Here is a 27,548-nt window from a genome sequence, read left to right as displayed (position 1 = left end):
TGGCTCTGGGAAGTCTAAGGCCAGTCATTTGAGGTCCTTTGGGCAATCTAGGGCAATCAGAAGAAACTGTGAAGTCCCAAGGGCAAAGGTCAAGGGAGAAGTGGGTCATGGCCCCATTTATTTTATTTTTATTTTTTATTGGAGAATATTGGGGAACAGTGTGTTTCTCCAGGGCCCATCAGCTCCAAGTCGTTGTCCTTCAATCCAGTTGTGGAGGGCGCGGCTCAGCTCCAAGTCCAGTCGCCCTTTTCAATCTTACTTGCAGGGGCCGCAGCCCACCATCCCATGCAGAAAGTGAACCCTCAACCTTGTTGTTAAGGGCTCCCGCTCTAACCAACTGAGCCATCCGGCAGCCCCAATGGCCCCATTTTTACTGATACTGAACCTGCAGATTAATTCTGTTGTCTACAATTTAGGGAAGGAAGGAGGTTTCTAAAGTAGGATGTGTGGTAGAGGAGTTCCATTTAAGAACAGGCCTGGGCTTAGGACACGATGTAAATAGGAGGGAATTCCTGTGAATGGGAACTTTCATCCAAGTGTTTCAAGGCGGGCCCAGGGTCGGAGTCACAGCCAAGGCCATTTACCAGCAGTCAGGCCATTTACCAGCAGGGGACAGCTGGTGGGATGGATGTTTTGAATGGCGGAGGTGGCTGTGGGCAGGAGACCGGAATGAGAAAACACACACGATTTGGGGGAAGGGTGGGCCAGGACCACGGCTGGAGATTCCTGGGGAGGCGGAGGAGGTGCCAGGGGTGTTTGCAGGGGAGGCGGGTGTCAGATCGCGGGGCGTCCGGGTAGCAGGTGACCACGTGGGTAAATTGTAAGCTCTCCAAGGGGCCGCCGGGAAGCAGCTGGGCCCTCCCCCGGTGCGGACTGCACTCCGGGATTTTGCCCCTCCCTCTCTCCCGCCTGCCGCCTGATCTCAGAGCCGCCCACCCCAGCGCTGGACTTCACCCACCACCCCCGGGGAGAGGACCGTCTGCCCACACCGCTGTCCCGGGGCTCCTTAGGCGGGGCCGACCCCGGGGAGCCCCCCGACGGCCTCCCAGAGCTGGGTGGGGAAGGGGATCTTAGCCCGCTGCCGCCTCCGAGCGAGCCACCAAGTGAGCGCCGGGACAGGTAGGGACCGAGGTCGGGACCCGTGTCCGGTTCCCACTCGCAGGCCGGGCACCGCGGGAAGGATTTCCGCCCAGGCCCTGCCCGGAGGGGCGGGTATCCCGAAGTCCGGCACCGCCGCGCGCCTTCCAGGACCCTCCCGCGTCCTAGGCTGTCGCAGCCAACTTGTGCCCCTTTAAGTCCAGAGTTACACAATGCACATTTGAAAGCCCCTGATCGCACGGAAAGGGCTTTGCATTTCAAACGGGTCCCCTAGCGCCCACGCTTCTCCACTCGCCGCGAGTAGGCGGAGGCCACCATTAAGCAAATCCCAGTCCCAAACGACCGATCCACACGTGTTCACAGCAGCCGCTGAAAGGCTGACCACTTTTTACCAACTCTGGGTTCTGTTTCTTCCGGCTAGCAGCCCCCTTTCCAAATCTGGGAATCAGAAGCCTTAGAGCGCCGTTTCTTGATTTAGCAACTTGGGCACAATATGTTTTCAGCTGCGGCCGCTCCTCCCAATTTAAATTTTGTTCTTCTAAGTTAACTTTCGCAGTGTTCAGTTATATTTTTTCACGTTCCACATCTTGTTCCTTCGATTTTAGACAGCATCTCTTTACTCCCTGCTTGAAAGACTGCAATTATTAGGAAACTACTTCTAAAATAAGTAATTTTCTAAATGTCCCAGTAACACAGAAGAACAAAAGACAAATAGCACTACGCTTTGCGTGAAAAATAAGTCCTTTAAACACCTCCCCCGCAGACAATTAAGAGTTTTATTAAATGACTTTTCAAAAATGGCAAAAGTAGCTTGTGACTGTGGTGCATCGCCAAAGATTTTTCTACTTTTTATTCCTCTAGTAGTTATTTCCAAATCTCTAAAGCAAAGTCTTGGATTACTTCTTAGTTTATCAACTTTTACACAATGTCCACTAATCCCTTGCTTAAAATAGACAGTGATAGCTTTCATCACCTTGTTTCCTCTCCCTATATAATGACAGCATTCTTTTTAGTTTCTCTATTGGCTACTTTTGTAACATAAAATAATTTTTTAGACTAGTATTTCTTGTTCCTTTTATATATATATATATATATATATATACACACACATATGTATAATGTATATATATACATATTATATAAGTATTTATAGTGCCAAAAAAATGTATACACATGGACACTTTGGTCAAGTTGCTCAAGCAGTAGCTTGCCGTAATTAGAAGTAACCACTTTGAGCACCTCTTGTAATTGCAGAAGTCAAACGTGACTTGTATTCATCTATTGTTATCGGTACATATTGAGTATTACAATTTTAATACAGTTTTTTCCTTTCTTAAAGTGTGTACACATTTTTTTGGCTATATATATATATCGTCTGTTGACTCCCTTTTTGTAAGTCCTGGCTGAGGAATCTGCTTAAAACTGTTTTTTCATATAAAAGTTTTATACTTATTTAAATACTATTTTTTATCCAATCAACTTAGAAGACATATGGTTCACAAATTAAATAGAAGTGAGTCTGCTTTATTTTTTTCTGTGACAAAAATAATATAATCTCTTTAAGAAAAATGGAAAAGGCAGAGAAGTGTTTTAGAGTAAAAGGAATTAAGGAGCCCAAGCCATCCCTAACAGTATGTGAGGCCCTGACCTTGTTAGAAGACACAGCTACCGAAGACCTTCGTGGGACCATGAGGAAAATGGTTCAAGGGTTGGGTACTACGTGGCAGAACAGATTTCCCTTAGGCCGTAAGTGGGATCACAGTATAGACCTATAGAATCCTCTTATTCTTTCTTAGAAAATGCATGTTAAAATATTTCAGTTTATCAAAAAAGAAAGAGAAAGCACATATGGCAAAATGGATGTTTGTTTTCTGATTCTTTCAGCTTTTTTTATGATGAAATTTTTATGGTGAAAATGTGGAGAAAATAAAGACAATTTAGAAACTAAGAAATAGATTAAGATGTATAGGCACAGTGGCACAAACCTTGGGGTCCTCCACACCGAGTTTTCAATCCTGGCTCTGCCACTTGCTTGTCTGGTGACCCTGGGTTCATTGAGTCCCTCCTTCAAGCCTCAGTTTCTCCAGCTGAAAAATAGCTCCTACCTCTGAGGGTGGTTTGTGAGGCTTCTGTGAGATTCTATAAGCACTACTCACATGCCTAGAGCAGAATTAGTGCACAGTTAACAGTAGCTGTTGATATTTTGTGAAGGGTTTTTTTCTTTATTTTGTTTTTAAAGATTTTATTGGGGAAGGGGAACAGTGTGTACTTCCAGGACATTTTTCCAAGTCAAGTTGTCCTTTCAATCTTAGTTGTGCAGGGCGCAGCTCAGCTCCAGGTCCAGTTGCCGTTGCTAGTTGTAGGGGGCGCAGCCCACCATCCCTTGCGGGACTCGAGGAATTGAACTGGGAACCTTGTGGTTGAGAGCCCACTGGCCCATGTGGGAATCGAACCGGCAGCCTTCAGAGTTAGGAGCACGGAGTTCTAATCGCCTGAGCCACCGGGTGGGCCCATGAAGGGTTTTTCTTGACTCCCTGTCTGCTCACCTGCAAATAATTGCTGTTAAAATCTTAACTGCTGTTGAGCCCTTCCTTCTACCCTTTTTTTCTAGAGATGGATTTTGAACTTAGCCTTTTCTTTTTAAAATTCCTGAAATGGCTCCAATCTTGCCATTGGTACAGTTTTGTGTTCTCGTCCCATTACTTCCTAAGTACGTCTCCCCTTAGTCCACATTCCTCTAGCCAAGGTTCCCATGGTAGCATGATCTCACACATGGAGATGCAGGCACGGACTCCAATCCCATAGTTGGACATTAACTGCTAATCATAGTAACAGCGGTCATAATGGCAGCTAACATTTGTCAAGGGCCAGGCCTTGATCTCAATCAATTTTCCCATAACCACGAGAGATGGGTTTTATTAGAAGTCCACAGTGTCTTTTCCAAAACTCTTGTGAATCCAGATGTCTTTGGGAATCCAGACTTTTTGAATATAAAACAAATATAGGGAACCCATTCTGTACATTACATAAGACCCCTCATGGGGGCTGGGGTGCATAATGTGATCAAACACCAATATTTCTTCAGTGAAATGTCTGTTCACACTCAGTGTGATAAACAAAGCCTCACATAATTTCGAGTCAACTCTGCCACCAGTGGGTCTTGGAATGGTTTTCAGAGCTTTTGGATTTGGGGATTGTGAGAAGAGATGTGGACCTTAACATTTCCCTTTTTTTTTTTTTAAGAGTTTATTGGGGAAGGGGAACTGGACTTTATTGGGGAACAGTGTGTACTTCCAGGACTTTTTTCCAAGTCAAGTTGTTGTCCTTTCAGTCTTAATTGTGGAGGGCGCCGCTCAGCTCCAGGTCCAGTTGCCGTTGCTAGTTGCAGGGGGCGCAGCCCACCATCCCTTGCGGGACTGGAGGAGTTGAACCAGCAACCTTGTGGTTGAGAGCCCAGTGGCCCATGTGGGAATCGAACTGGCAGACTTCGGAGTTAGGAGCATGGAGCTCTAACCACCTGAGCCACCGGGCCGGCCCAACATTTCCCTTTCGACCGAAGGGAAATCTGTACTCAGGGAACGCCATTTGCCCCAGGTCATGTAGAAGTTAGAGTTAGTTCTGGGAGTAACGCAGAGCTGACTGAACCCGCAACGTGTAACCTCTCCCCAGTTCTGACACCAGCAAGTTCCCATACAATGTCCCTTGCTAGCCTGTGATGCCATCTCCCCCAGAAATGTCAGTGCTGTCTCCTGGGAATGAGATGATGCATAGAAAGAATTTTCCGCGGTGACTTACACAAAGAAAGCACTCAAAAAAATGTGAATTATTATTTGCACTAAGATGCAATTAGACTATTTTCTTTTTTGGCTTAAATCATCATGGTGTTCAGTGACAGCATTAATACTTTTTTTAATTTAAATTGACTGGGGTGACAATGATTAGTAAAATGATAAAGGTTTCAGGTGTACAATTCTGTATGACATCATCTATATGTCTATCACATTGTGTGTCCACCACCCAGAGGCAGTTCTCCTTCCATCACCATATATTTGACCCCGTTTACCCTCTTCTACCACTCAGCATTAATATTTTTTAAATTGCAAAATATAACATCCATTCAGAAAAGTACATAAAACATACGTGTACAGTTTAACAAATAATTGTGAACACCCATGTGACCGTCACCCAGATCAACAACGAGAACGTCACCCGGCCCAGTGCTTCCCCGTGAGCACCTTCTAGTGATGGCCCTGTCCTTCCCCGGAGGGAACCACCATCCTGACTTTTATGATACTCATTTTCCCACTTTGCTGTTCCTTATATGAGTTTAGTACCTCTGTGCATCCATAAACAATATTGACTGGCTTAGCCTGTTTGTGAACTTGCTAAGAGCAGACCCGTTGGCAAGAGTATATAATTTATCGTCCAAACCAGGAAATTTTGGAAGGAACAGGGGTCAATATTAATAATGACCCTACTTACCTAGGTGTAGACCAGGACTGTCCCAGGCAACCCAGGCTGCTTGGTTGTCCTGAGACCCACACTTGAGGTATCTTGCTGTGTCTGGCATCTTTCACCCAATATTATGCTTTTGAGTTTCATCCCTGCTGGTATGGGTACTATTGTTAACTCCTTTTTATTGCTATGCAGTATTCCACCCTGTGGCTACTTTAATTTATTTATACATCCTACAGTGGACGGGGCTGTGGGTCATTTCCGGCTGGAGCTGTTAGGAACAGTGCTGTCATGAATATTCTAGGATGTGTTTCCTGGCTCTGGGGCCTGATTGCTGGATCATGGGGTAGATGTATTTTCAACTTCTGTGAAAAATGCCCAACTAGTTTCCAAAGTGATTATACCAATTTAGACACCCAACAGGAGTGTACGTGAGTTCTCAGTGAGAGCATTTTAAGTAAATTATGATGACATTGTACTGGTTGATTGGTTGGTTGGTCGGTTGGTTTTAAAAAAAAAAAAGCCCATATTCTTCATTACACATGATGTTCATTACACTTAAATTAGAATATACCAAAAACCAAAGTAATTTCGCCTCCACTTCACCCACACTGTGGCCCAAAGGGTAGTTGTGTAACTGCGAGGGTGATGACATGGAAATGACAGAGAAACAAAGAGAGAAATTCAGAATCATCTATTACTGACTGTGATGAAAGATGGTATTTTGCCCACTGAATATTTCTTTCCTGTGTGGTCACTCCACCAACTTTTAATAGTTGTACTTTTTTTAGATCGTTTCTTATTTACCTTGGTAACTTTATATTTTATGCTTCCCTTCTGTTTTTTTATTCTGGCAGTTTTTGATTCCCATGGTGAGAGGAAGTAGGTGAGCCCAGGATTTTGGCTGCCCCTCCTCGCAACCTTTTATTTCCCATCTTTTGTCGGTGATACAATTACTTCCACACTGTCAAGGTTGATAACATCAATAGTCTGTTCTGTTGCCATATTTAAGTCTTACATGCTTTGACTGTTTGCAGGGGTTTCTTGAACAGCTTGATTGACATGTAATTTACATAGAATAAAATTCAGCCCTTCTAAGTGTACAATTAAGTGATTTTTAGTGAATTCACAGAGTTCTGTTGCCATCAACACAAGTTTAGAGCATTTCTATCACCTCCAAAATATCGCTTGTGCCTATTTGTGTTCACTCTCTGATTCCTTTCCCAGTCGTAGGCAACTATTAATCTACATTCTGTATCCTCACATGTGTCATTTCTGGACATTTCATATAAATACATCATACATTATTACAAGGTGTGACAATTAAGTTCGCGAACTTGTTGCTAACCTTTTTTGATATCAGAGGGATTATTCATTATGAATGTGTACCAACTGGACAGTTAACCAAGTTTACTATTTGGAACTGCTGAAAAAGCTGCGTGAAAAAGTTAGACGACCTGAACTTTTCACCAATAATTCATGGCTCTTGCGTCACGACAATGCACCAGCTCACATGGCACTGTCTGTGAGGGAGTTTTTAGCCAGTAAACAAATAACTGTATTGGATCACCCTCCATACTCACCTGATCTGGCCCCCAACGACTTCTTTCTTTACCCAAAGATAAATGAAATATTGAAAGGAAGACATTCTGATAACATTCAGGACATCAAGGGTAATACGACGACAGCTCTGATGGCCATTCCAGAAAGCATTCCAAAATTGCTTTGAAGGGTGGACTAGACACTGGCATCAGTGCATAGCTTCCCAAAGGGAATACTTCGAAGGTGACCATAGTGATATTCAGCAGTGAGGTACGTAGCACTTTTTCTAGGATGAGTTCGCAAACTTAATTGGCAGACCTCACATTTGTAGCCTTTTGTGTCTGGCTTCTTTCATTTAGCATATGTACTGTTTTGGAGTTCGTTCACATTATGGCATGTACCACTACTTTATTTCTTATATTACTGAACAATGTTCCATTATATAGATAGACCATGTTTTATTTATCCATTCACCATTTGATGGACATGTGGATTGTTTCCAAATATATAATGCTGCTATGAACATTTGTAAACAAGTCTTTGTGGACATATGTTTTCATTTGTCTTGGGTAGTCTAGTAGAATTGCTGGGTTTCATGGTAAGTTTTTGTTTATCTTTTTTTTTTTTTAAATATTCAACTTTTAAAGAAACTGCCTAGCTGTTTTTCAAAGTGGCTGTACCATTCTACATTCCCAGCAGCAATGTGTGAGGGTTCCAGTTTCTCCATGTTCTTGCCAATCTCTTTGAACATTAGCCATTCTATGTGGGCATGAAGTGGTGTCTCTTTGTAATTTTAATTTGCATTTCCTTAATGACGAATGTTGAGCTCTTTTCATGTGCTTATCAGTCATTTGTATATCTTCTTTGGTGAAATGTCTATTCAAATCTTTTGTCCAATTTTTAATTGGTTTGTCTTTTTATTGACTTTTAAGTGTTCTTTATATATTCTAGATACAAGTCCTTTATCAAATATGTGATTTGCAAATATTTCCTGAAAATCTATAACTTGTCTTTTCATTTTCTTAATGGTGTCTTTTGAAGTACAAAAGTTTTAAATTTTGATGATGTTTAATTAATCCATTTTTTTCTTTTATGAATCACACTTTTGGTGTTGTATTTAAGAAATCTTTGTCTAACCCGAGATCGTGAGATTTCCTCTGGTTTTCTTCTAAATTCTTTTTAAGAGTTCTAACATTTAGGTCTACGATTCATTTTGAGTTGCTATTTGTGTATGGGGTGAGGTACAGGCCTAAATTCATCTTTTTGCACATAGATTTCCCAGCACCATTTGTTGAAAAGATAATCTTTATGCTAAGAGACCAGATAGTAAATGTTCTCACCACAAAAAGAAATGATAATTATGTGATGTGATGGAAGTGTTAGCTAATGCTACAATGCTAATCATTTTACTACTGTGTTTCCCTGAAAATAAGACTTGGCCGGACAATCAGCTTTAGTGTATCTTTTGGAGCAAAAATTAATATAAGACCCCATCCTATTTTACTGTAATATAAGACCAGGTCTTATATTAATTTTTGCTCCAAAAGACGCATTAGAGCTGATTGTCTGACTAGGTCTTATTTTCGGGGAAATAGGGTATATATAAATGTATCAAATCAACATGTTTTACACCTTAAATTTACGCAGTGTTATGTGTCAATCGTATCTAGGGAAAAAAAAAAAAAGACAGTCTTTTCCCATGAAAACCAATAAACAGGGATCCTATAAGGAAAATGCCCATAGTCTTCAGTTCAAATGGATTCCTTTTTCTTGCACGTTGTCAAATGGACCTAACATGGATACAGTTTAGAGTATATCATATTTGGACCGTGATTTTCTTAAATGGTTTTTTGTTTTTCCTGTAGTTCCTCATAGCTTTAATTTTTCCCTTTCAGGAGAAGCATTTTCTTATGTCTAACATATCCAATCTATTTCTTGGAATTTATTTTCTTGTTGAAGGCATTCTTCCTTTTTTAGTAGCCTGTTCTTGTTTTGTTTTGAGTATCTTCTCAAATTTAAGTGTACCTAGGACCAACTGTGTACTATGCAGGGCCTAATGCAAAATGAAAAGTTGGGCCCCTTGTTCAAAAATGATTAAGAATTTCAAGTTGGCCACAGGAGAGCATTAAAATAAGCATAGAGCCTTTCTAAGTGTAGGGCCATGTGTCACACATCCCTGGCCAATGAAGCCTGAAGGCGGCCTTGAGTGTACTAATTAGGGTGTTTTCTTTTCCTTTATGTTCTTTCATCCCTCTGAATTATCTGTTTCCTCTGGGGTCAGTTCAAGTTAGCTCTACCTGTTTACCTTACTTTTTCTCTTTCTCTTTCAGGCTGTTAGTTTTCTTCAAACATCTGGTGCTCCTTGCTGGTCCAATCACATTTGCAAACAAGGGGCTGGGTGACTTTTTTTGAAATCACTGGTAGGACAAAGCCAACCTTTGCTGGGAGCTCACTCCCAGATGCTGGAATGGGAAGGGCTGTGTTCAGGCACACCAGCAGCCTGGCTTCTTCCCAGATGCTTCACACAATTTCTCTAGAGAACCATCATCCAGTACTGTTTTGCTTTTCTTGTGTGTGAATGTTTGGCAGCCTAAAATGTGTGTGGCAGAGCATGAGGGAGGAAAGAAAGGGAGCAGGGAGCCCATCGGCACAGTTTGTTCAAAGATGGACTAACCTCTGTTCTCACTCTGCCCTCTAACTCCTGATCTGCACGACGACTCCAGCCTGGGCCCCTTGGAACCTTGATTCTGAGTCCAGAGCCTCTGGGTGGTCCTGGAAGCCCCCTTTTCCCTACCTTGAGTTCTATCCTGGCCCCTATGCTTTTGTCTGCTTTCTGTCTTTCAGAAATATGTCGACATTTCTTTTTTATTGATGGTCTTCCTCCTGTTTACTTTGCTTTTCAATTTCTTTGCTGTACATAGAAAGAATGCCCTTTGAGAGGGAGGACAGGCTGCCCCGATTGCAACCCCTACTCCACTTCTGACTTCTGTGTCACCTTATGTGAGTCATTTTACCTCTCTGGGCCTCAGTTTCTTCCTACTGTGGAGATCAACTGGGATAACACAGAAGTCACAAAACAGCCACCCCAGTCTCTTCCTGGCTGTACAGGTCTATCTTATGTGGCCCATACTATGCTTTAATTCTTTTAACGCATTGTTAACATTTTAAAATTGTGTGATTTCACATAAAAACTGGGATTTCCAGTTTCTTTTGAAAAACTGGAAGATGTGGCCAAACTGGGCCCACCTTCCTGCTTGGCAGTAAATCAGGCAGAGTGAGTATTGGCCCAGTCTGTGGGCTGGCTGTCATCTCTGATTTGCCGGTTTCTACCACTCCCTTTTTCTCCCACCCACTCGGCCTCATTTAAGATGCTGCCTATTTCTTGTAGGCATTTGAACTTGGAATTCTTGGGATCCTGTTTCAAGAGCATCTAATGCAGGACCAGGCACATATGAGCTGTTACTATTACGAGGCCAGCGGGGGCCGCGGTGGGAGTGGGGGCTCAGATGCAGGCCTTGCTCTGATCACCAGGCCCTGCTTCCCCAGGGTTGCATTCACCCAGAAGCGGTGCCTTTAAAAAGAATCTACCAAAAGTCTCATATAGGCCTGTATAGACCCCGGTAATGAGTAGCACATTCTGTCTTCTTGAAGGGGAAGATGCACTGACTCTTTGAACAAGCAAATAGTTCTAAGGAGCAAAGGATTTTAATCTTGTCCTCTTGATTATTTTTATATAACCATTTGTTGCAGGTTAGAAACAACAACAGGCCCTACAGTTCAAGAGCAAAGAGTTAAAGTGAATAAAGGAGAATGTCAGGTGGAAGAAAACCTCCCGAAGGCATAGAAAGGAAGTCATTAGCCATTGTGTCTAAAATGAAAAAGATTGACAGTACCAGGTGCTGGCAACTGCAGCTCTCATACATTGTTGAGAATGCAAATGGCACAATCAGGCTGAAAAAAACTATTGGGCATTTTCTCGCAAAGTAAAATAATACACTTATCACGTGACCCAAGAACTCCATTCCCAGGTATTTCTTCATGAGAAATGAAAACACGTCCACATAAACACTTGTACATGAATGTTCATAGCAGCTTTATTCATAATTGCCCCACACTGGAAACACCCCAAATACCCGTCATGGTAAGTGGATAAACAGATTGTGGTTTATCTGTTCAATGGAATACTACTCAGCGATAAAAAGGAATGGACTGATACACGCAACAATGTGAATGACTCACACAGACGTTATGCTGAAGAAAAGACACAGAGAGCATATTCTATATGTATCAGTCAGGGTCCAATCAGGAGACTGAACCCCCACAGTCATTTGAAGGGAGAATGTTTAATATACAGAATTAAACATTCTGCAGAGCATTAGAGTAAGAGGGATTGGCTACTAATACATAAAGAGAAGGCTAAAAAATATAGAAACAACAGATAGTAGGAGCAGCTACTACGCCAAAGATCTAAGAGAGAGCTAGAAAAAGATGGCAGTCCCAGGCTATCCTTGACAGCCCCAGCGACCCTGATCTCATTGGACTACACTGGCTGTAGCTCACCAAAAGGCAAAGCAGTTCCTGTGGTGCTGCACCTGTGGAACTTGCTAGAAATGCACCCTCTTTAACTTTCCAGAAGTCCATTCTATAGGGTGCTGGGGAAAGTGGTTCATAAGGAAGTGTCTCACCAGAGGCACTGGGCTGAGAAACCACCAGAAGTGGGTGCCAGGAGAAGATGCTGGGTGCGGGGTGCTGTTGATTGCCAGCCACTGGAGAAACTTGCACACTGCGGGAGCGGGGCAGCAGTAGCTGCCTGCCCTGGGGAAAACCACGTCTGGAAGCTGGAAATAAAACCCTTTCCTCCTGCAACGTCTCTCTGGCTCCCTCTACTGGAAAAACAACATCATGTCATCTGGCGAAAAAATTTAGGCCAAACTCCAGTTTCGCAACTTGGAGCTGTGAGACAGTAAATCAATAACTGGCACACTATATGATTCCATTTGTATGAAATTCTAGAAAATAAAATTGAATTTATAGTGACAGAAAGCAGATTAGTGGTTGGCTTGGGGTGGAGATGGGGGTGGAGTTGGACTGCGAAGATATAAACCTTTTGGAGTGACAGAAATGTTCCATATTTTGGTTGTGGTGATGGTTACGTGCTTGTATACAGTTGTAAAAACTCAATTATACACTTGAAACGTGTGCACTTTATTGGATGTAAATTATACATCAGTAAAGATTTCTTTTTTAAGGTACCCGTTCTGGGAAACCTATGACTCCTGTGCAAATATAAATGGAAAGACACGCACGTGGGAACGCACATAGCAGAAACGCACCCGAATCCCACACCGAGGTACCACAGCTTACACTGGTGAATGTGTCTCCCGGGGGTGTTATTGGAGATGGGCATGTTATTTCGGGCGTTGGCTCGGTGGCTTGCTCATTTATTCTCCCTGAGGAGTTCAAGTTCAACATAAGTGCTGTGAGTAGTTGGCAGAGTTTAGGTGCCCTCTCTCGTCTCCTGTTTTCCCCCTCCCCAAAGTGAATCCACAGAGGGCATCTCACATTAGGTTCCTGATTCTTTCAGATGATCAAGTCCTCATCCTAATAACTAAAAACTTTTTAAAAAAATTATCATTGGGTGTTATTCCTTGCGTCCTAGGTATGGTTTAGGGATATTTGTCCTTTACTGCTCACTTTAACCCTTTGAAGTAGAACAAAAATTATCCATGTTATGGGCAAGAAAGCTGAGACTCAGAGGTTAGAACATACCTGAGAGATAGCTTACCCAGGAAGAGGCAGAACCAGGATTTGAACCAAGATCATCTGCCACCATGGTGGAACCTCCTGACCACCAGCCATCCTGCTGAGGGCAGCAGCCCTGGGCCTGGGCACCCTCGCATGCTGCCTGCTCTCTACAGAATGGTCCTAATAGGCTTTATGGACACTGACGCTTTGCCAGTTGGGTCTTTTACCCCCATGATTTTATTATGAAAATTGTCAAGCATACAAAAAAGTTGAAATAATTACAGTGAACACTGACTCCTAAGAAGGGAGACAATGGTAATGCCCACATAGCTTTTAGCCTGATATTGAAAGATGACTATTCGTAGTAACAGTTTATTCAGTCTTCCAAATTCACAAAACAAGATAAAAAGTTAGTGAAATGACATTTCAGGTACTAAAATACATATCACATCAAGTAAAAAATATTTTTAAACATATAAGAGTTATACATAAATTATTTCTAATATGTTAACAACTGATAAAAATAAAAATAATTTATGAATCAACTGAAATAAAATTGCTAATGTTAATAGCAATTAGGTAATAAAATTAATCAAGTAAAAACAACACTGCTAACTGAAATTTTAATGAATCATGAGCCTCGAAAATGAAATTGTATTGTTCGATCTTTGTCAAAAGTATATACTCTGGAAAAGGTATGGGCCACCTAGAGAGACCATGTGGAGAGATGGAGAAATGCCGGAGGAGCCCCAGCTGTGCAGCCCCAGCTGTTTGAATCACCCTATCCAAGGTTGTTAGACACAGGACTGAATAAGCCATCAGATGACACAGCACCAGACTCCGCCTGAGGGCAACTGCGTACAAGCCCCTGAGAACTGCTTCACTGAGCCCTGTCTATCCCCAGAGCCATAAAAAATAATAATTAAATAATGGTTATTGTATAAGTATCCTCCAGCAAACAAACAACCCATGTCAATGATGTCTTCACTGAGACTCTTCACTGAGTCTCATTTTTGTGCACAATTTTCCAGTCACAATGAAAAGGTCTCGGGCCCTACACAATTTGAGGCATTATTGAGAAGAGAGATAAGCTCTCTAAATAGTTTCCACAGGTTCCTTCATTTTAAAATAGCCCTATCTTTTGTTTGATAACTTTGGGGAGAGGTTTTTTGATCTCTTTTGTTCCTTACCATGGACTATTATCTCTGTTCTTATTGTTGTTATCATTTTTAGTAAACTCTTTATAGAAAGTGCACAAATATACAGCCTGATGAATTTTTATAAATGACTACACGCATCTAGCCAGCCCTCAGCTCAAGAACAGAAAAATAAAAAGCTTTCTAAATGAGTGTACCTCTGCCCAGTTTGGAATTTGATTGCTGCCTTAAATTCTCGTGGTAGAGAAGTTTTCGTTGTTGCTCAGCAGACATATTCATCATGAAATGAATCATTGAGCATCGATCACAATCTCAAGATGCAAAAGATTCCAGATTTTTAAATAAAATGAAATAAAGGTGTTACACCAACAAAAATACCAGTAGTCACAATGGCTAGAACATGGCAGCAACCCTTGCCTATGAGCAGATAAATGGATAAACAAAATGCGGTATATACACACAGTGGAACATTATACAGCCTTAAAAAGGAAGGAAATTCTGGCCCATACTATAACATGGATGATGAGGACATTATGCTACATGAAATAGGCCAGTTACAAAAAAAAATACTGTATGATTTTTCTTATAGGGGTGAGTTAGTCAAAACCAGAGATAGAAAGTGAAATAGTGGTTACTGGGGGCAGAAAGGAATTATTGTTTTAAAAGATGAAAAGATAGATGGTGGTGACGGTAACACAACATGTGAATGTGTTTAATACCACTGAACTAGACACTTAAAAGGGTCAAGATGGTAAATTTTGTTATGTAAATTTTACCACAATCTTACAAATGGAGGAAAAAAGAAAGAATTAGCCCTGTAGAATAGGTAACGAGTAAAAACAATAAAGATTTCTGAATATATATATGAAATACATGTTATATATATTATATATTACTTTAAAACAGCATCGTTTAGAAACAAAACAACAAACAACAACAAAAAATGCTATTCCTGAATTACATTTACTAGGCTCAAAGGAGATAAATTTATTTTTTGCCCCAAATCACACAGATAGGAAGTGGGTAGAGTCAGGATTTGAACCCAGTTTGGTCTGCATCTGCAATCTGGGCACCCATGGTTTCTATTGGGGGCTCTTGGCATTGGGGCAGGCCAGTTCTTTGTGCGGGGTACCCGTCCCATGCAGTCCAGGTCACTGAACATCATTACATTTAGCTAGTACTCAAAACATAGTGATCTAAACAATAACCTTTGTTTTTTAATTTTTTTATGGGGATTGACTGGACTCAGCTAAGCAGTTCTTAAGGGTTCGTATGGATGCAGTTGCCATCAGACAATGGCTGGGGCTGGGTCGTCTGAAAACTCACTCAGTCCTATGTCTACCGTGTTTCCCCGAAAATAAGACCTAGATGGACCATCAGCTCTAATGCATCTTTTGGAGCAAAAATTAATATAAGACCCGGTCTTATTTTACTGTAATATAAGACCAGGTAAAATATAATATAATACCAGGTATAATATAATACCGGGTCTTATATTAATTTTTGCTCCAAAAGACACATTAGAGCTCATTGTCCGGCTAGGTCTTATTTTCAGGGAAACAGGGTAGCACGTAGGATGGGGAGACTCAAACGGCTGGGACGCTCCAGGCATTTCTCTCTTCATGTGGTCTCTCCAGTATGGTGACTTCAGGGCAGCCAGACTTCAGTGGTGATCCCGGCAATAGTGTGCTGGAGTGGCTTGCACCAGCTCGAGTGGATTGTGGGCAATTATTTCCAACCCCATTGTTCAGGGACGTCCGTCACATTGGTAGCTTGCAATCAGCCATTGTCAGTGAATTTACACCACAAAAATCAGCAAACATTATAAACCTAGACTTCTTTATCCCCCTGGAGAACCAGTTGTTAAACATTCAGCCATACACCACTGGACTCTGGGCTCAAAAGGCACATATCCTGAGAGTCAAGCAGAGGCCTTATACTCTGTTATAACCTGGCCTTGGTCCCTTGGCAATGTCACTTCTGCAGTCACAAAGGGCTGCCCACGTCAAAGGAAGGGGTTTGAACTCCACTATTTAATGAAGAGAGGTCAAGTCCTGGAAGAGCATGTCAGATAGGATGTGTTATTATAGCCATTTGGGGAAGATATGGTCTGCCATAGCATCATGGGTCCCTGGAAACAATACCTGTAGCATCCCCCAGTCATAGTGACAACCAATAAAATAACCTCCCTCTCAAATACACACACATGCTCCCAAACACCCAGGCAGGAGGCAGTGCTGTGCCTTACATGTCCCATACTGACCTAGCCAGTGGTTGGCATTCAGCCATGTGGACACGTGGCTACAAGGCATCTCATGGCTCTTAGCAGAGTGTCTCAGGACTCTTATAAAGCACATCACTTGAAGGTCCTTGCTCCTCAGTGTGCGGGGCCACCCCTAGCTCCAAAATCCCCCATTGGCTAGTGACCCACACCCAAGAAGTTTTGCTCTGGGGAATTTCACGTTCTGCCCAGCAAGCTAATGGACTTGCTTGTAAGTTGTAGCTAATTTTTTAATGCAACTGGTAGCCGCCCGTTGGAAAGCACACCCTCTCTAAAGCTGGTCTCCACAACTGAGTCACTCTGTAGTGGGAGTGAAGGGGGTTCGGGCTTCTTGCCATGTCCACAGACCTCTTGTCTGAGACAGCCTCTTGTCTGAGACAGGCTTATTTCTTTTTTTTTTTTTAATTGGGGAACAGTTGTGTGTTTTTCCCAGGATTTTCATCAGCTCCATCCAAGTCAAGTTGTTGTCCTTTCAATCTTAGTTGTGGAGGGCGCAACTCAGCTCCAGGTCCAGTCGCAGTTGTTAGTTGCAGGGGGCGCACCCACCATCCCTTGCAGGAGTCAAACCGACAGCCTTGTGGTTGAGAGCACGCGCTCTAACCAACTGAGCCATCTGGCCACCCCGGAGACCAGCAGGAGCTCAGCCGCAGCTCATTGACTTCATTCTAGTTGCGGAGGGCACAGCTCGCTGGCCCATGTGGGAATCGAACCGGCAGCCCTGTTGCCCAGAGTCCGCACTCTAACCAACTGAGCCACACGTCCGCCTCGACAGGCTTATTTCTTAACGAGACCTTACTCAATTCATTTAAAAATCACACAGAGGACACGAATCGAGCACTTCCTGGCATTAGGTAACAGGACAAGTATTAGATCATTGCAACCTTTTAACCCAAGGCAACCTCCAAGAATCATTTTGGTCATTAAAATACGATGATGAGATGATCCAGCTTAAATGTGCAGCACAGTAGCTTAAGAGCCCCGTAAATGTCACCACATGAAAATATCGTAGCTAAATGGTTGCTCGTCATCTTTTTATGATATGTAATAACAGTAGCAGCTAACACAATTTAGTGCTAAATATTAAATTAATATCACTCTGATTTATGAAACACCGTCAGTTTTTCTTAAGTGCTTTACAAATATTAACTCCTTTCATCCTCACAACAACCCTATGAAGTAGGTGCTGTTAACATCCCCATTTTCAGAAGAGAAAACTAAGGCACACAGTAAGTGAAGTGCCCTTGGTCATGCAACTAGCAAGGAGCATAGCTGGGACTTGAACCCAAGCTGGCTAGATCCATGTTCAAGGTTTTTAGCACTGGGCTGTTCTACCACTGATAGGGAAATGAAACGAGTCACTAGGTCTTGAGCTAATCACTGAGTTCTTGTTAAAGGTGGTTCACCTTGTTATTCCTCAGTTTCCTCACCGGTGAAAGTGGGTTTCTAATGTGATGATGTGTTCATGTAACATCTCTTTATTGAACACTTACTATGTGTCAGGCACTGGCATAGACACTGTGGTATGCATTAAGCAAAGTAAACAACAGTTCTGTCCTCATAGTGATTACACTGTGTGGAGGGAGACAGACAATCAAGAAGATAATTAAGTAAATTATATATACTTACGTAGGTGTGGGGTGTGTTAGGCAGTGGGACCTTTAGAGAAGCATAAAGTAAAGGGGAGGGGGAGTAGGTGGTGGTCATAAGGCTCTGAAATTATAAATAAGGAGACCAGGGAAGATCTCATGGAGAAGCTGATATTTGAGCAAAGACCTTGTGGGGACAGAGCCCCAGAGAGCAGTTTCCAGGCTCTCAGCCTCACGTGGAGGGGTGCTGGCTCGGGTAGTAGATGGCCGTCAGCTGTGGCTGGTTGGCCGTCGGCAGTAACCATTGAGCCATTGGCCACTAATATAACTGCCGCGGCTACGGAGGAGAGTCAAGGAAAGTCGAGGAGAGTCGGTCGGTTGGCAGCAAAGCGGACAGCAGGTCGCACGTTGTGTGAACCCAGCCTCCAGTGAGACCGTAGTGGTATGACTCCCCTACCTATGGCTCCGTGGGTGTTCCTTTTTGGCCTCACCACATCCTGCGTTCTTATGTGGGGAGCGGGAGCAGAGACCCCGCAGGCCGCCCTGCACGACAGACCTGAAGGAAATATGGAGTTGAGCAAAGAAATTCTCTGGTTTCAGGTGGAGGAAACAGCCCGTGCAAAGGCCCTGACATGTGGAGTCCCATGTGGCTGGGGCAGTGAGTGAGCGGGAGATGAGGGCAATGAGGCAATGGGGGCAGGTTGTGGGGGCCCCTGTGGGTCACAGTGAGGACTTTGCCTTTAACGTACCTGAGATGAAGCCACAGGAGGGCTCTGAGCAGGGAGGGACAGGATCTGACTCAGGTGTTCACACCTGAGCTGGCTGCTTGTGAGGAACAGAAAATTGGGCAAAGAAGAAGGGAGACAGAGATGGTCCAGGTGAGAGGTGATGAGAATAGATGAGATCCCCAAGGGAGTGAGTATTGCTGGAGAATTGGAGGTTCAAGGGCTGACCTCTGACATTGCAAGATCAGAGAGAGGAAGATGGAACAACAGCCAAAAAGACTGACGAGGAGCCACCAGGCAGATGGGAGGGGTCAAGAGCCGTATGTGGTGGCCCAGAGCTAAGTGAAGGGGTAGAAATCCCACTGTGTCAGGTGCTGCTGACAGGTCAAGCAAGGTGAGGACTGAACAGCGACTTTTGGCTTAGCACCAAGAGGGCCATTGGTGACCTTGACATTTCAGGGTGAGGAAGGGGTAAAGCTTAATTAGAGAAGATTTAAGAGAGAACAGGAGTAGGATATATAGAGGCAGTGAGCATAGACAACTTTTGTGAGACATTTTACTCTGAAGTGGAGCAAAGAAATGGGGCCATAGCTGGAAGGGAAGGTGGGATCAAGAGGTTTGTTTTCAGATGAGAGAGATGACACTGTGGGATGACAGGAATGATCAGTTCAGAGGGAGAAACTGAAGGGGCAGCAGAGAGGGGACAGCTGTGAGACCAAGACCTGGAGTGGGCGGGAGGCATGGGTTGACGTACACAGGGGCAGTCACATTGGGAAAGATCGGGGCAGACGTGTGGGCACAGGGCAAGTAGGTGGTCGATAGGGGTAGGTGGTCGATAGGGCAGGGGGCGGGCTATGGGAGTTCGGTTCTCATCACTTGCATTTTTTTTCTGCAAAATAAGAAGCAAGGGGACAGTTAAGAGGTGGGAGGAGATGTGATGGAATAGGGGAAAGGGGAGAAGGTGTAAAATAGTTATCTGTACAGAAGAAGAGAGTGGATAAGAGAAACGTAATCTGATTGCTGGGCAGCTTTAGGGGCTTGAAGGTCAAGTTCACAAACTTGACGTGAGACCAGCCAGTGGAGTTGTGTATTGTTCTTCAACCACTTTAAACTGTTTGGATACAGACATAGGGTAGGTGGCTGGATTTAAACAGGGTCACACGTAGGAGGAAGCCAGAGGGGGCAGGGTGTATGCAAAGAATGTTTTTAATGATTAATCAAGGAATGTAAACTGGATTAGGAAGAAATGAAGACTTGAGGAGGTGTGAGGCAGTGAAAAGGAGGTAGGCACAAAGGATAGCCGTGGGTTGGAAGGACTGTGGGGCACTAGAGGGAGAGCTGGAAAGAGAGGAGGTGATGGGTGGAAAGACGCCTACGATTGAAGTTCTGGAGAGAGGCTGTGGTTATTGAGACACAGGCAGGCGACCATGGGAGGGAGGGGCTGAGAGGAGAGCAGGTCCGGGAACAGAGAGGGAGGGGTGGCAGAAGGATCACCTCCTTGGATATGGAAATCACCAAGAATGATGATGAGAGCAGGGGATTGGCAGTGAGCCTGGAGCTAAACTCATGGAGAAGTGAAGGGTAGTGATCTGGGTCAGCAGATGGTGCACATGGTGAGTACGCTCTACTCTGATGACAAGATTCATGGCTGGGGGCTTTAGGGAAGAGTGGAGGGAGAATGGTCTGGAAGCAGCACCAAGGAGCAAGATTTACCCACTCGAAAGGGCCTCAGGAGAGCTGGGTTCTAGTTAGAATATAAAGGTGGCAAGAATGTTCAGTGAAGAGACTGAGAAAATAGATCTTGCTGAAAATAGTTCATGAAGTCCCAAAGGCCAGAGGAGTTGGGACAGGTTGGGGAAAGGGGTGGAAATGGTTTCCTCCTAGGTGGGTTTTCCTCGTGGGTCTTCAGTGTGCTTATGGTTGTATACATAAAGTGCTTAGCCTGACACAAGTGCGCCGGCCCGAAATGGAAGCTGTGGTTAGCAGTCCTGGTGGAGTCATGGTCTGGCCAGGGCTGTCTTGCTCAGAGGGAAAGCCCTCTGCTCTCGATCGTCCCTCCGGAGCCAGGTGGTAGCAATTACGTGCCCGGCTTTCGTGGCCACGGCAGTCCCCCTGTCATCCATTGAAGCTGGGTGGGGTCACGGCCAAGACGCAGGGACCTCGCGTCCTGGGAGAAGTGGAGCGAGACCAGTGTGCCCTGACCCACTAACCCCTCTCAACCCGCAGGATTCCAGCGGCCGGATATGGGCGCCCGGCCCTCGCGGCGGCGGCAGCCCGCGGATCCGCCCATAGCCTTGGACGCGCTGCCCCCGGAGCTGCTGGTGCTGGTGCTGAGCCACGTGCCGCCGCGCGCGTTAGTGACGCGCTGCCGCCCAGTGTGCCGCGCGTGGCGCGACGTAGTGGACGGGCCCTCGGTGTGGCTCCTGCAGCTGGCCCGCGACCGCAGTGCCGAGGGTCGCGCACTCTACGCCGTGGCCCAGCGCTGCCCGCCCAACAGCGAGGACGAGGAAGAGTTTCCACTGTGCGCCCTGGCGCGCTACTGCCTCCGATCGCCCCTTGGCCGGAACCTCATCTTCAATTCCTGCGGAGAACGTGGGTGCCGGGGGCGGGGTCGAACGCGTGGGCGGGGCCAGGCATGTGTGGGTTTGCGGGCCCCCGTGAAGCAGAGGGAGTGGGCGTGACCAAAACGAAGGAAACGGGCGGGGCCGGGGCAAGGAGTCATGGGAGTGGACGAGAACAAGACTTTTGGGAAACTGGGTGGGTGAGGCCAGGGGCTGTGGGCAGTAGAGGGAGACGAAATGGATGGGCGAGACCAAGCGGGAGGAACCGGAAGGCGGGGCCGTGGCAGGAACGTCGAAGCGCTGGGATTGTAGACTCGGTCGTCGTGGCTAAACAGGGAGGAGCCAGGAGAGGCTGGGGAGAAGCTGATTGGATGCTGGTGGGGGCGGAGCTCACATAGAACTATGAGTCTCATTGCAAGGCTGTGGGGAGGAGAAACTAAGCAAATGGGCGGGGCCAAGGCAGGAGGTGTCAGGGGGCTTTGGTAACAGCGGGTGGAACCTTGGTGTTCGGATCCCAGAGGGCGGCCGGGGAGAAACCAAGTAGTTGAGAGGTTGAAGGGAGACAACTGGATGGGGGTGTGGGGGGCACAGTGGGACTGAGGCGAAGCTGAGTGGATGGGCAGAGCTGAGTGACGCGATCGTGGGAAGGGACCGGGAATGCCAGCTGTTGGGAGGCGGGACCAGAGTAGAAGAAGTCGGGTTGGAATGCAAGAGGGAGGAGCTGGTGGACTGGGCTAGTAGGTGGTGGCAGGCGAATCCCTTGTCTTCAACCCCGTTGTATCCCACAGAGGGCTTCAGAGGCTGGGAGGTGGAGCACGGCGGGAATGGCTGGGCCGTGGAAAAGAACTTAACACTGGTGCCGGGGGCTCCTTCTCAGACCTGTTTCGTGACTTCTTTCGAGTGAGTGGTCCTTGATCCCTGGGGCAAGGGCCTCAAGGAGGGAGGAGAACCCTACCGTACAGTCCTCATCCTCACCCTCACCCACCTTCACCCTCCCCTCACTCATTTATTCAGTCAGGCAATCAACAAATACAAGATATAACGTGAATTCAGAAATATCAGGAACCTGCCGTTTTTTCATTTGCATTTTAGATGTTGGGTGGGGAGAGACATTAAACACAAGCAGTAAAATAACAACACAGTAAACATTTACAGTACTTACCCTCTGACACATGCTTTACATATAACTTTTAATCCTGGCAATAACCCTGTGACGTAGATACTGTTTTTATTTCCATTTTATAATAGGAAGCTGACGCATAGGCGGTAACCGACATCTAGTAAATGGTGGAGTGGGATTTGAACCCAGGTGATCTAGCTCCAGAGCTTCTGACTGTGATAAATGCTATACAGACATCAGGACAGTTTGATTGGTTACTTGATTCTCTTTATCCTCATACCCCATCCCATGCCCATTTTCCTTGTCCTCTGCTCCCATAATCATCCTCTCATATGGCATTAGCCAGCTATCTAGTAGTTGCCACATATCGGGTGAAGTGACATCTCATTGCTGTTTTAACTTGCATATTCCGATTTACTGATAATTAAGCATCTCTTCATGTGCTTGTTAGCTTTTTGGATTCCCTCTTTTGTAAATTTCCTGTTCATATTTTCTATTAGGGCTGATGTCTTATTTTTGTTGATGTACAAGAATTCCTTGTATATTCTAGATATCCATCCCTTGTTCATCCTGGACATTGCGAAAATCTCCCACTCTACCATCTGTATTAACTGTCCATAGTGTCCTTTGGTGTTCTTTGTTGTTATTTTCTTATGATCAAATTCATCTCTCCTTTTTTTGCTTTAGAATTTGTTTTTGAAATTTCGTTTAAAAACTCCTTTCCTACCCTTAGATCCTAACAATAGTCTCTTATACGCTCTTTTAGTAAACTTGTAGTTTCATCTTTCCCATTTAGAATTTTAATCCACCTTTGAATGTGGTGTTAGGTAAGGATCCAGTTTGCCCCCCTCCCCCATATATTCAGTCAGTTTTCCCAACACCATCTACTAAAGAACCCATCCCTTCCCTATGGAGTGGCTATGCTGCTTCTATCATTTATGAAGTTCACATGCATACCTAGGTCTGTCCCTGAGTGTTCTGTTCTGTTCTACTGTCAGCTTCCAGTTTTTCCATCAGTACTACACTGTTTCTATTATTATGGCATATTCAAATGAGGGAGGATGGTCTGTTTACAAAGATGTAGGCAGACCACCAGGGATACTGTAGGACCCCAGGCTAGTAACTGTGGGGGAAGGGTCATTACCATCCCCCAGAGGAGGAAGCGGTTACTGAAACATAAGACAGAGAAGGCTGTGAGGAGAGGGCATTGTGGAGCTGTGTCTTCATGAGAGACACAGCAGTCCCATGGTGATCCCGTGGGGGGGGCCCAGGAGAAAAAATACCCTGATTTTACTCTCTTCTCTCCCTTCTGTCTCCTGCTGGAGCTTCTCATTGACTGACGCAACAAAAAGTAGAGGGCAAGGGAGACCAGTCCATGCAACAATACAATCTTAGAGACCTTGGGCCCCCACATTTTAGAAGACACCAGAATTCCCTGTTCAATGTGGGCCTCCATTTGTACTCATGTCCCAGTCCCCTGGAGGCAGAACTGCATCCAGGTCAGTTTCCTGGAGTCCAGGGCAGGGTGGAGAATGGTGGAGGGATGTGAGAAGCCAACAGGGATACCCAGCCCATCACACACCTCATCTAGAAAGGAAACCCTGAGGAGCTGCTTTAGACAGGTTGTCAGGGGAGGCTTCTGGGAGGAGGTGATTTCCAGGTTGCGATTGTCTGCTCCACCCCCCACCCCTACTACCTCCCCTTCCCAGATGGTGCTTCAAGCGGCAGCTTGTGGACTTGGTAATGGAAGGGGTGTGGCAGGAGCTGCTGGACAGCGCCCAGATTGAGATCTGTGTGGCCGACTGGTGAGTGAAGAATGGCAATCTGCCCCCAGAACCAATGGCAGTGGCAGCAGTTCTGCAGAAGTGGCTCATTTCATGCCCCCATCAACGCCATGGGCTGGCCACTGATACTGTGCCCCCCGTTCATAGTGAGGCTGAGAGAGGGAAAGTGATGCTCTTATAGTTGCAGAGTCTTAGTGAGCCCAGAGCCCCCACTCTGCACTCCTCCCCATCTCTTTCCAGCAGGCCCCAGGGCTGTTGGCATGGAGGCCACTGACTGGCTTGGCTTGGTCTGAAACAAGGCGCTGCCCCTCACCCACTCCACCCCCGTCACCTGCAACTCTGTGCTGACCCTAAGAGCTTGTGGACACCAAGGCCTCAGAAAAATTGGCAGCACTGAGCCCTAAAACTGAGGCTCCGAAGGGGCAGAGCTGGGCCAGGGTACTCGCTGGCTTCAGAGCCTGTGGGCCTGCGATGAGTCCCCTCCTCTCCAGAGCATCCAGCTTCCTCCCACAGGCTCGGCTTCACCCCCAGGAGCACCCAGTCTCCTCCCTCCAGAATCCCAGGCTGACACCGCTCCATAAGGGGTGTGGGTGTGTGACCCTTATCAAAATGCAGGGAGGCCCAGCCCTCAGCCTCTCTCCCCCAACCCAGAGACTGGATGGGTGGCAGGGGCATCAAGGCTCATGGCCACATGGCAGGTGGGGCGCCCGAGAGAACTGCGGCTGCGTCTACCGGCTCCGGGTCCGCCTTCTGGACGTGTATGAAAATGAAGTGGTCAAGTTCTCAGCCTCACCCAACCCGGTCCTTCAGTGGACTGAGAGAGGCTGCCGACAGGTGGGTCCAGACTGTTTTCCAGGCCACCCCGACCTCAAAGGCACACCTAACCTTTCATCCTGCTCAAATTTCCTTCCCAGCTCACATCACCACTGGATATTTATAGTAACAGCTAAACAGCCTTTGAGCTCATTACATCCCAGGCCATGTTCCAAGAGTTTTCCCTATTAATTAATTCACTTCATTAGCACAATAGCCTAGTTGTTCAACACACATTTATTGAGCACCTAATGTGTGCTGGGCATTACTCTAGGTGCTGGAAATGCAGCGGTGAACTGAAGTCCTTGCTCTATCCCCATTGTAGAGGTGAGAAAACTGAGGCTCAGGAGGTTACATGACTGGCACAAAGTCACACTAAAGCTTGCAGGGCCTGATTCCAGCCCAGGCTGGCTCCCAAGCCTATGCTGTCATGATCATTGCATCTCAGTTATCAAAGTGACCTTTCAGGTGGTTTGTTTCCCATCCTGATCTCCTCCCACCACCCCCCACCCAACACCCAGACTCAGTATCCAGAAAGATCCCATTAAAAAGTTAATCAGATCACGAGTCTCCCCTTCTTGTGACCCCACTCCCATGGCTACATCTCAGAGTAAAAGCCAAAGTCCTAAGATGCAGCCATAGAAAGGGATGAAGCACCGATCCATGCCACAACATGGATGAATCTTGGAAACGGTGCACTAAGTGAAAGAGGCCAGATGCAAACAGCCACATATTGTATGACTGCATTTATATGAAACGTCCAAAATAAGCAAAGCCATAGAGACAGAAAGTAGATTCGTGGTTACCAGAGGCGAGGGGGAGGGAGGACTTGGAAGTAACGGCTACTGGATATGAGGTTTTATTCCCTGGGGTGATGGAAATGTTCCAGAATTAGGCAGTGCTGATGGTTGCATAACATTGTGAATATACTAAAAACCACTGAATTGTACAGTTTAAAATGGTGCATTTTATGTTGGGTGAATTTTAGCTCAATAAAAAATTGCAAACGATAAAAAAGCCAGAAACCAGGAGCATTCGAGATCTTCCACCCCAGCATATGTCATCAGTTTGGCTCAAATAAACTCATTAAAAAAGCAAGAAGCCAAAATCCTTCCTTAACCCAAAGGCCCCACACCATCCACCAATTACCTCCCTGACCCCCTCTCCTACTTCTCCCCTCACTCCGCTCCAGGCACACGACCTCAGGGCCTTTGGGAACTGGTCCTGTCGGGAACTCTCTTCCTCCAGATTCCTACCTGGCTCCCTCCTCTCCCTCCTTCAGGTCTCTGCTCAAATGTCACCTCAGTAGGGCTTTTGCTTACTCACTTCACGACCCCGCCCTCCTGCAGAATTCGCATCTATCTTCAGTGTCTGGGTCCCCTACTAGATGGCCAGCTCCACCAGGGACAGGGTCTTTGTGCCGCTTTCTTCACTGCTGTATCCCCAGTGCCTAGAGCAGGACCTGGCATCTACCTGGTGTTGGGGAGTATCTGTCCAGGAGGTGAAGGAAGAGGAGCCCACAGGTCCTCACTCTCTTGTTCCTCTTCCCCATGCAGGTCTCCCACGTCTTCACCAACTTTGGCAAGGGCATCCGCTATGTGTCTTTTGAGCAGTATGGGAGAGACACGCGCTCCTGGGTGGGACACTATGGCGCCCTGGTGACCCACTCCAGTGTGAGGGTGAGGATCCGCCTCTCCTAGCCCACCAGCCTGATCAGGCCTTCCAGGACCTACTGTTGTTACCTGCCAGACATGACTGACAATCAAGGGTGGCTTTGCAGCTGGGGATACCGTGTGGCTTGTTCCCAGCCAGCCTCCACCGAACCCCACTTGAGGCTACTTCAGCACAGTGGCCCAGATGCTGCTCCAGAAACCAGGGATCCAACCAAGCTGTTCAGAGCTTCCCCAAAATAACCAAGACCTTTATTTTGCCTGCAAATTGTTCTCTTTCACATGTGGACGTTAGTTGGCAGACCAAGTCAAAAAAACAAAAGCCAAACCAGGATTTCTAACGGGGAAAAGCTGCCGACAACCTGGGACAATGACTAGTTGGCATGTTTCCACGGTAAGCTGATTGCTGGCGAGGAGCAGAGGCCAGTCAGGGCAACCTGTCCTCGAGAGGACCAACAAGGGCATCAGAGGGAACCCTTTCTGTTTTGGGGAGTCTCTGGCATTCAGCCACCTCCAATATTGCCCTTCAGCACCTCCCCTTGGGGCCAGACTGGTGCTATTTCTTGCAGAATTCCTGAGGCTCCATTAACCCCCAAACCGTCTTCCACCTGCACCTCCTACCCCAGCCTCAGAGACAGCTCGCCTCCTGCAGGGCAAACACCTTTTCTCCACTCGAGTCCGCCTGCATACAAACTGCAGGAGCAAGGCCTGCCACAAAGGAAAGCTCTCCTGTCCTGACTCCCACGTCTCCTGCTTCCTCCAGCTGGGCACAGCCAATAAAGTTGGTGCTAAATGTGATGGGGAACTGTTGTCTGTAATTAATGCACTTATCTTCCCCCCATTCTGATTCTAAAAGAACTTGTGGGATGTTGTCAACTGTGAGAACTTTAGGTGCGCTAAGCATTGTGCCGGAAACGGAGGCGGGCTACAAGGCAGCACTGAGCAGCTCCCATGCCGGTTCTCAGGGTTCTCCCAACAGCTCTCAGGCAGGCACCATTATTAACGCTATTT

At 45.9% G+C, this 27,548-nt stretch overlaps 1 protein-coding gene across 1 annotated transcript; it reads left to right on the top strand.

Annotated features, from left to right (window-relative positions):
* Positions 1-899: 899 nt before the first annotated feature.
* LOC117034728 (F-box only protein 17) lies at positions 900-27,312 on the top strand. Its single transcript, XM_033127984.1, has 6 exons — positions 900-1,119; positions 20,816-21,181; positions 21,939-22,050; positions 23,980-24,075; positions 24,753-24,888; positions 26,424-27,312. Exons 2-6 carry the CDS (start codon positions 20,833-20,835, stop codon positions 26,565-26,567), a joined length of 837 nt encoding a protein of 278 aa, XP_032983875.1. The 5' UTR covers positions 900-1,119; positions 20,816-20,832; the 3' UTR covers positions 26,568-27,312.
* Positions 27,313-27,548: the final 236 nt, after the last annotated feature.

The sequence above is a fragment of the Rhinolophus ferrumequinum genome, chromosome 15 (assembly GCF_004115265.2).
Source record: "Rhinolophus ferrumequinum isolate MPI-CBG mRhiFer1 chromosome 15, mRhiFer1_v1.p, whole genome shotgun sequence".
NCBI lineage: Eukaryota > Metazoa > Chordata > Mammalia > Chiroptera > Rhinolophidae > Rhinolophus > Rhinolophus ferrumequinum.
The sequence above is the reverse complement of the archived record's forward strand: the minus strand, read 5'-3'. Positions and strand labels throughout refer to the sequence as shown.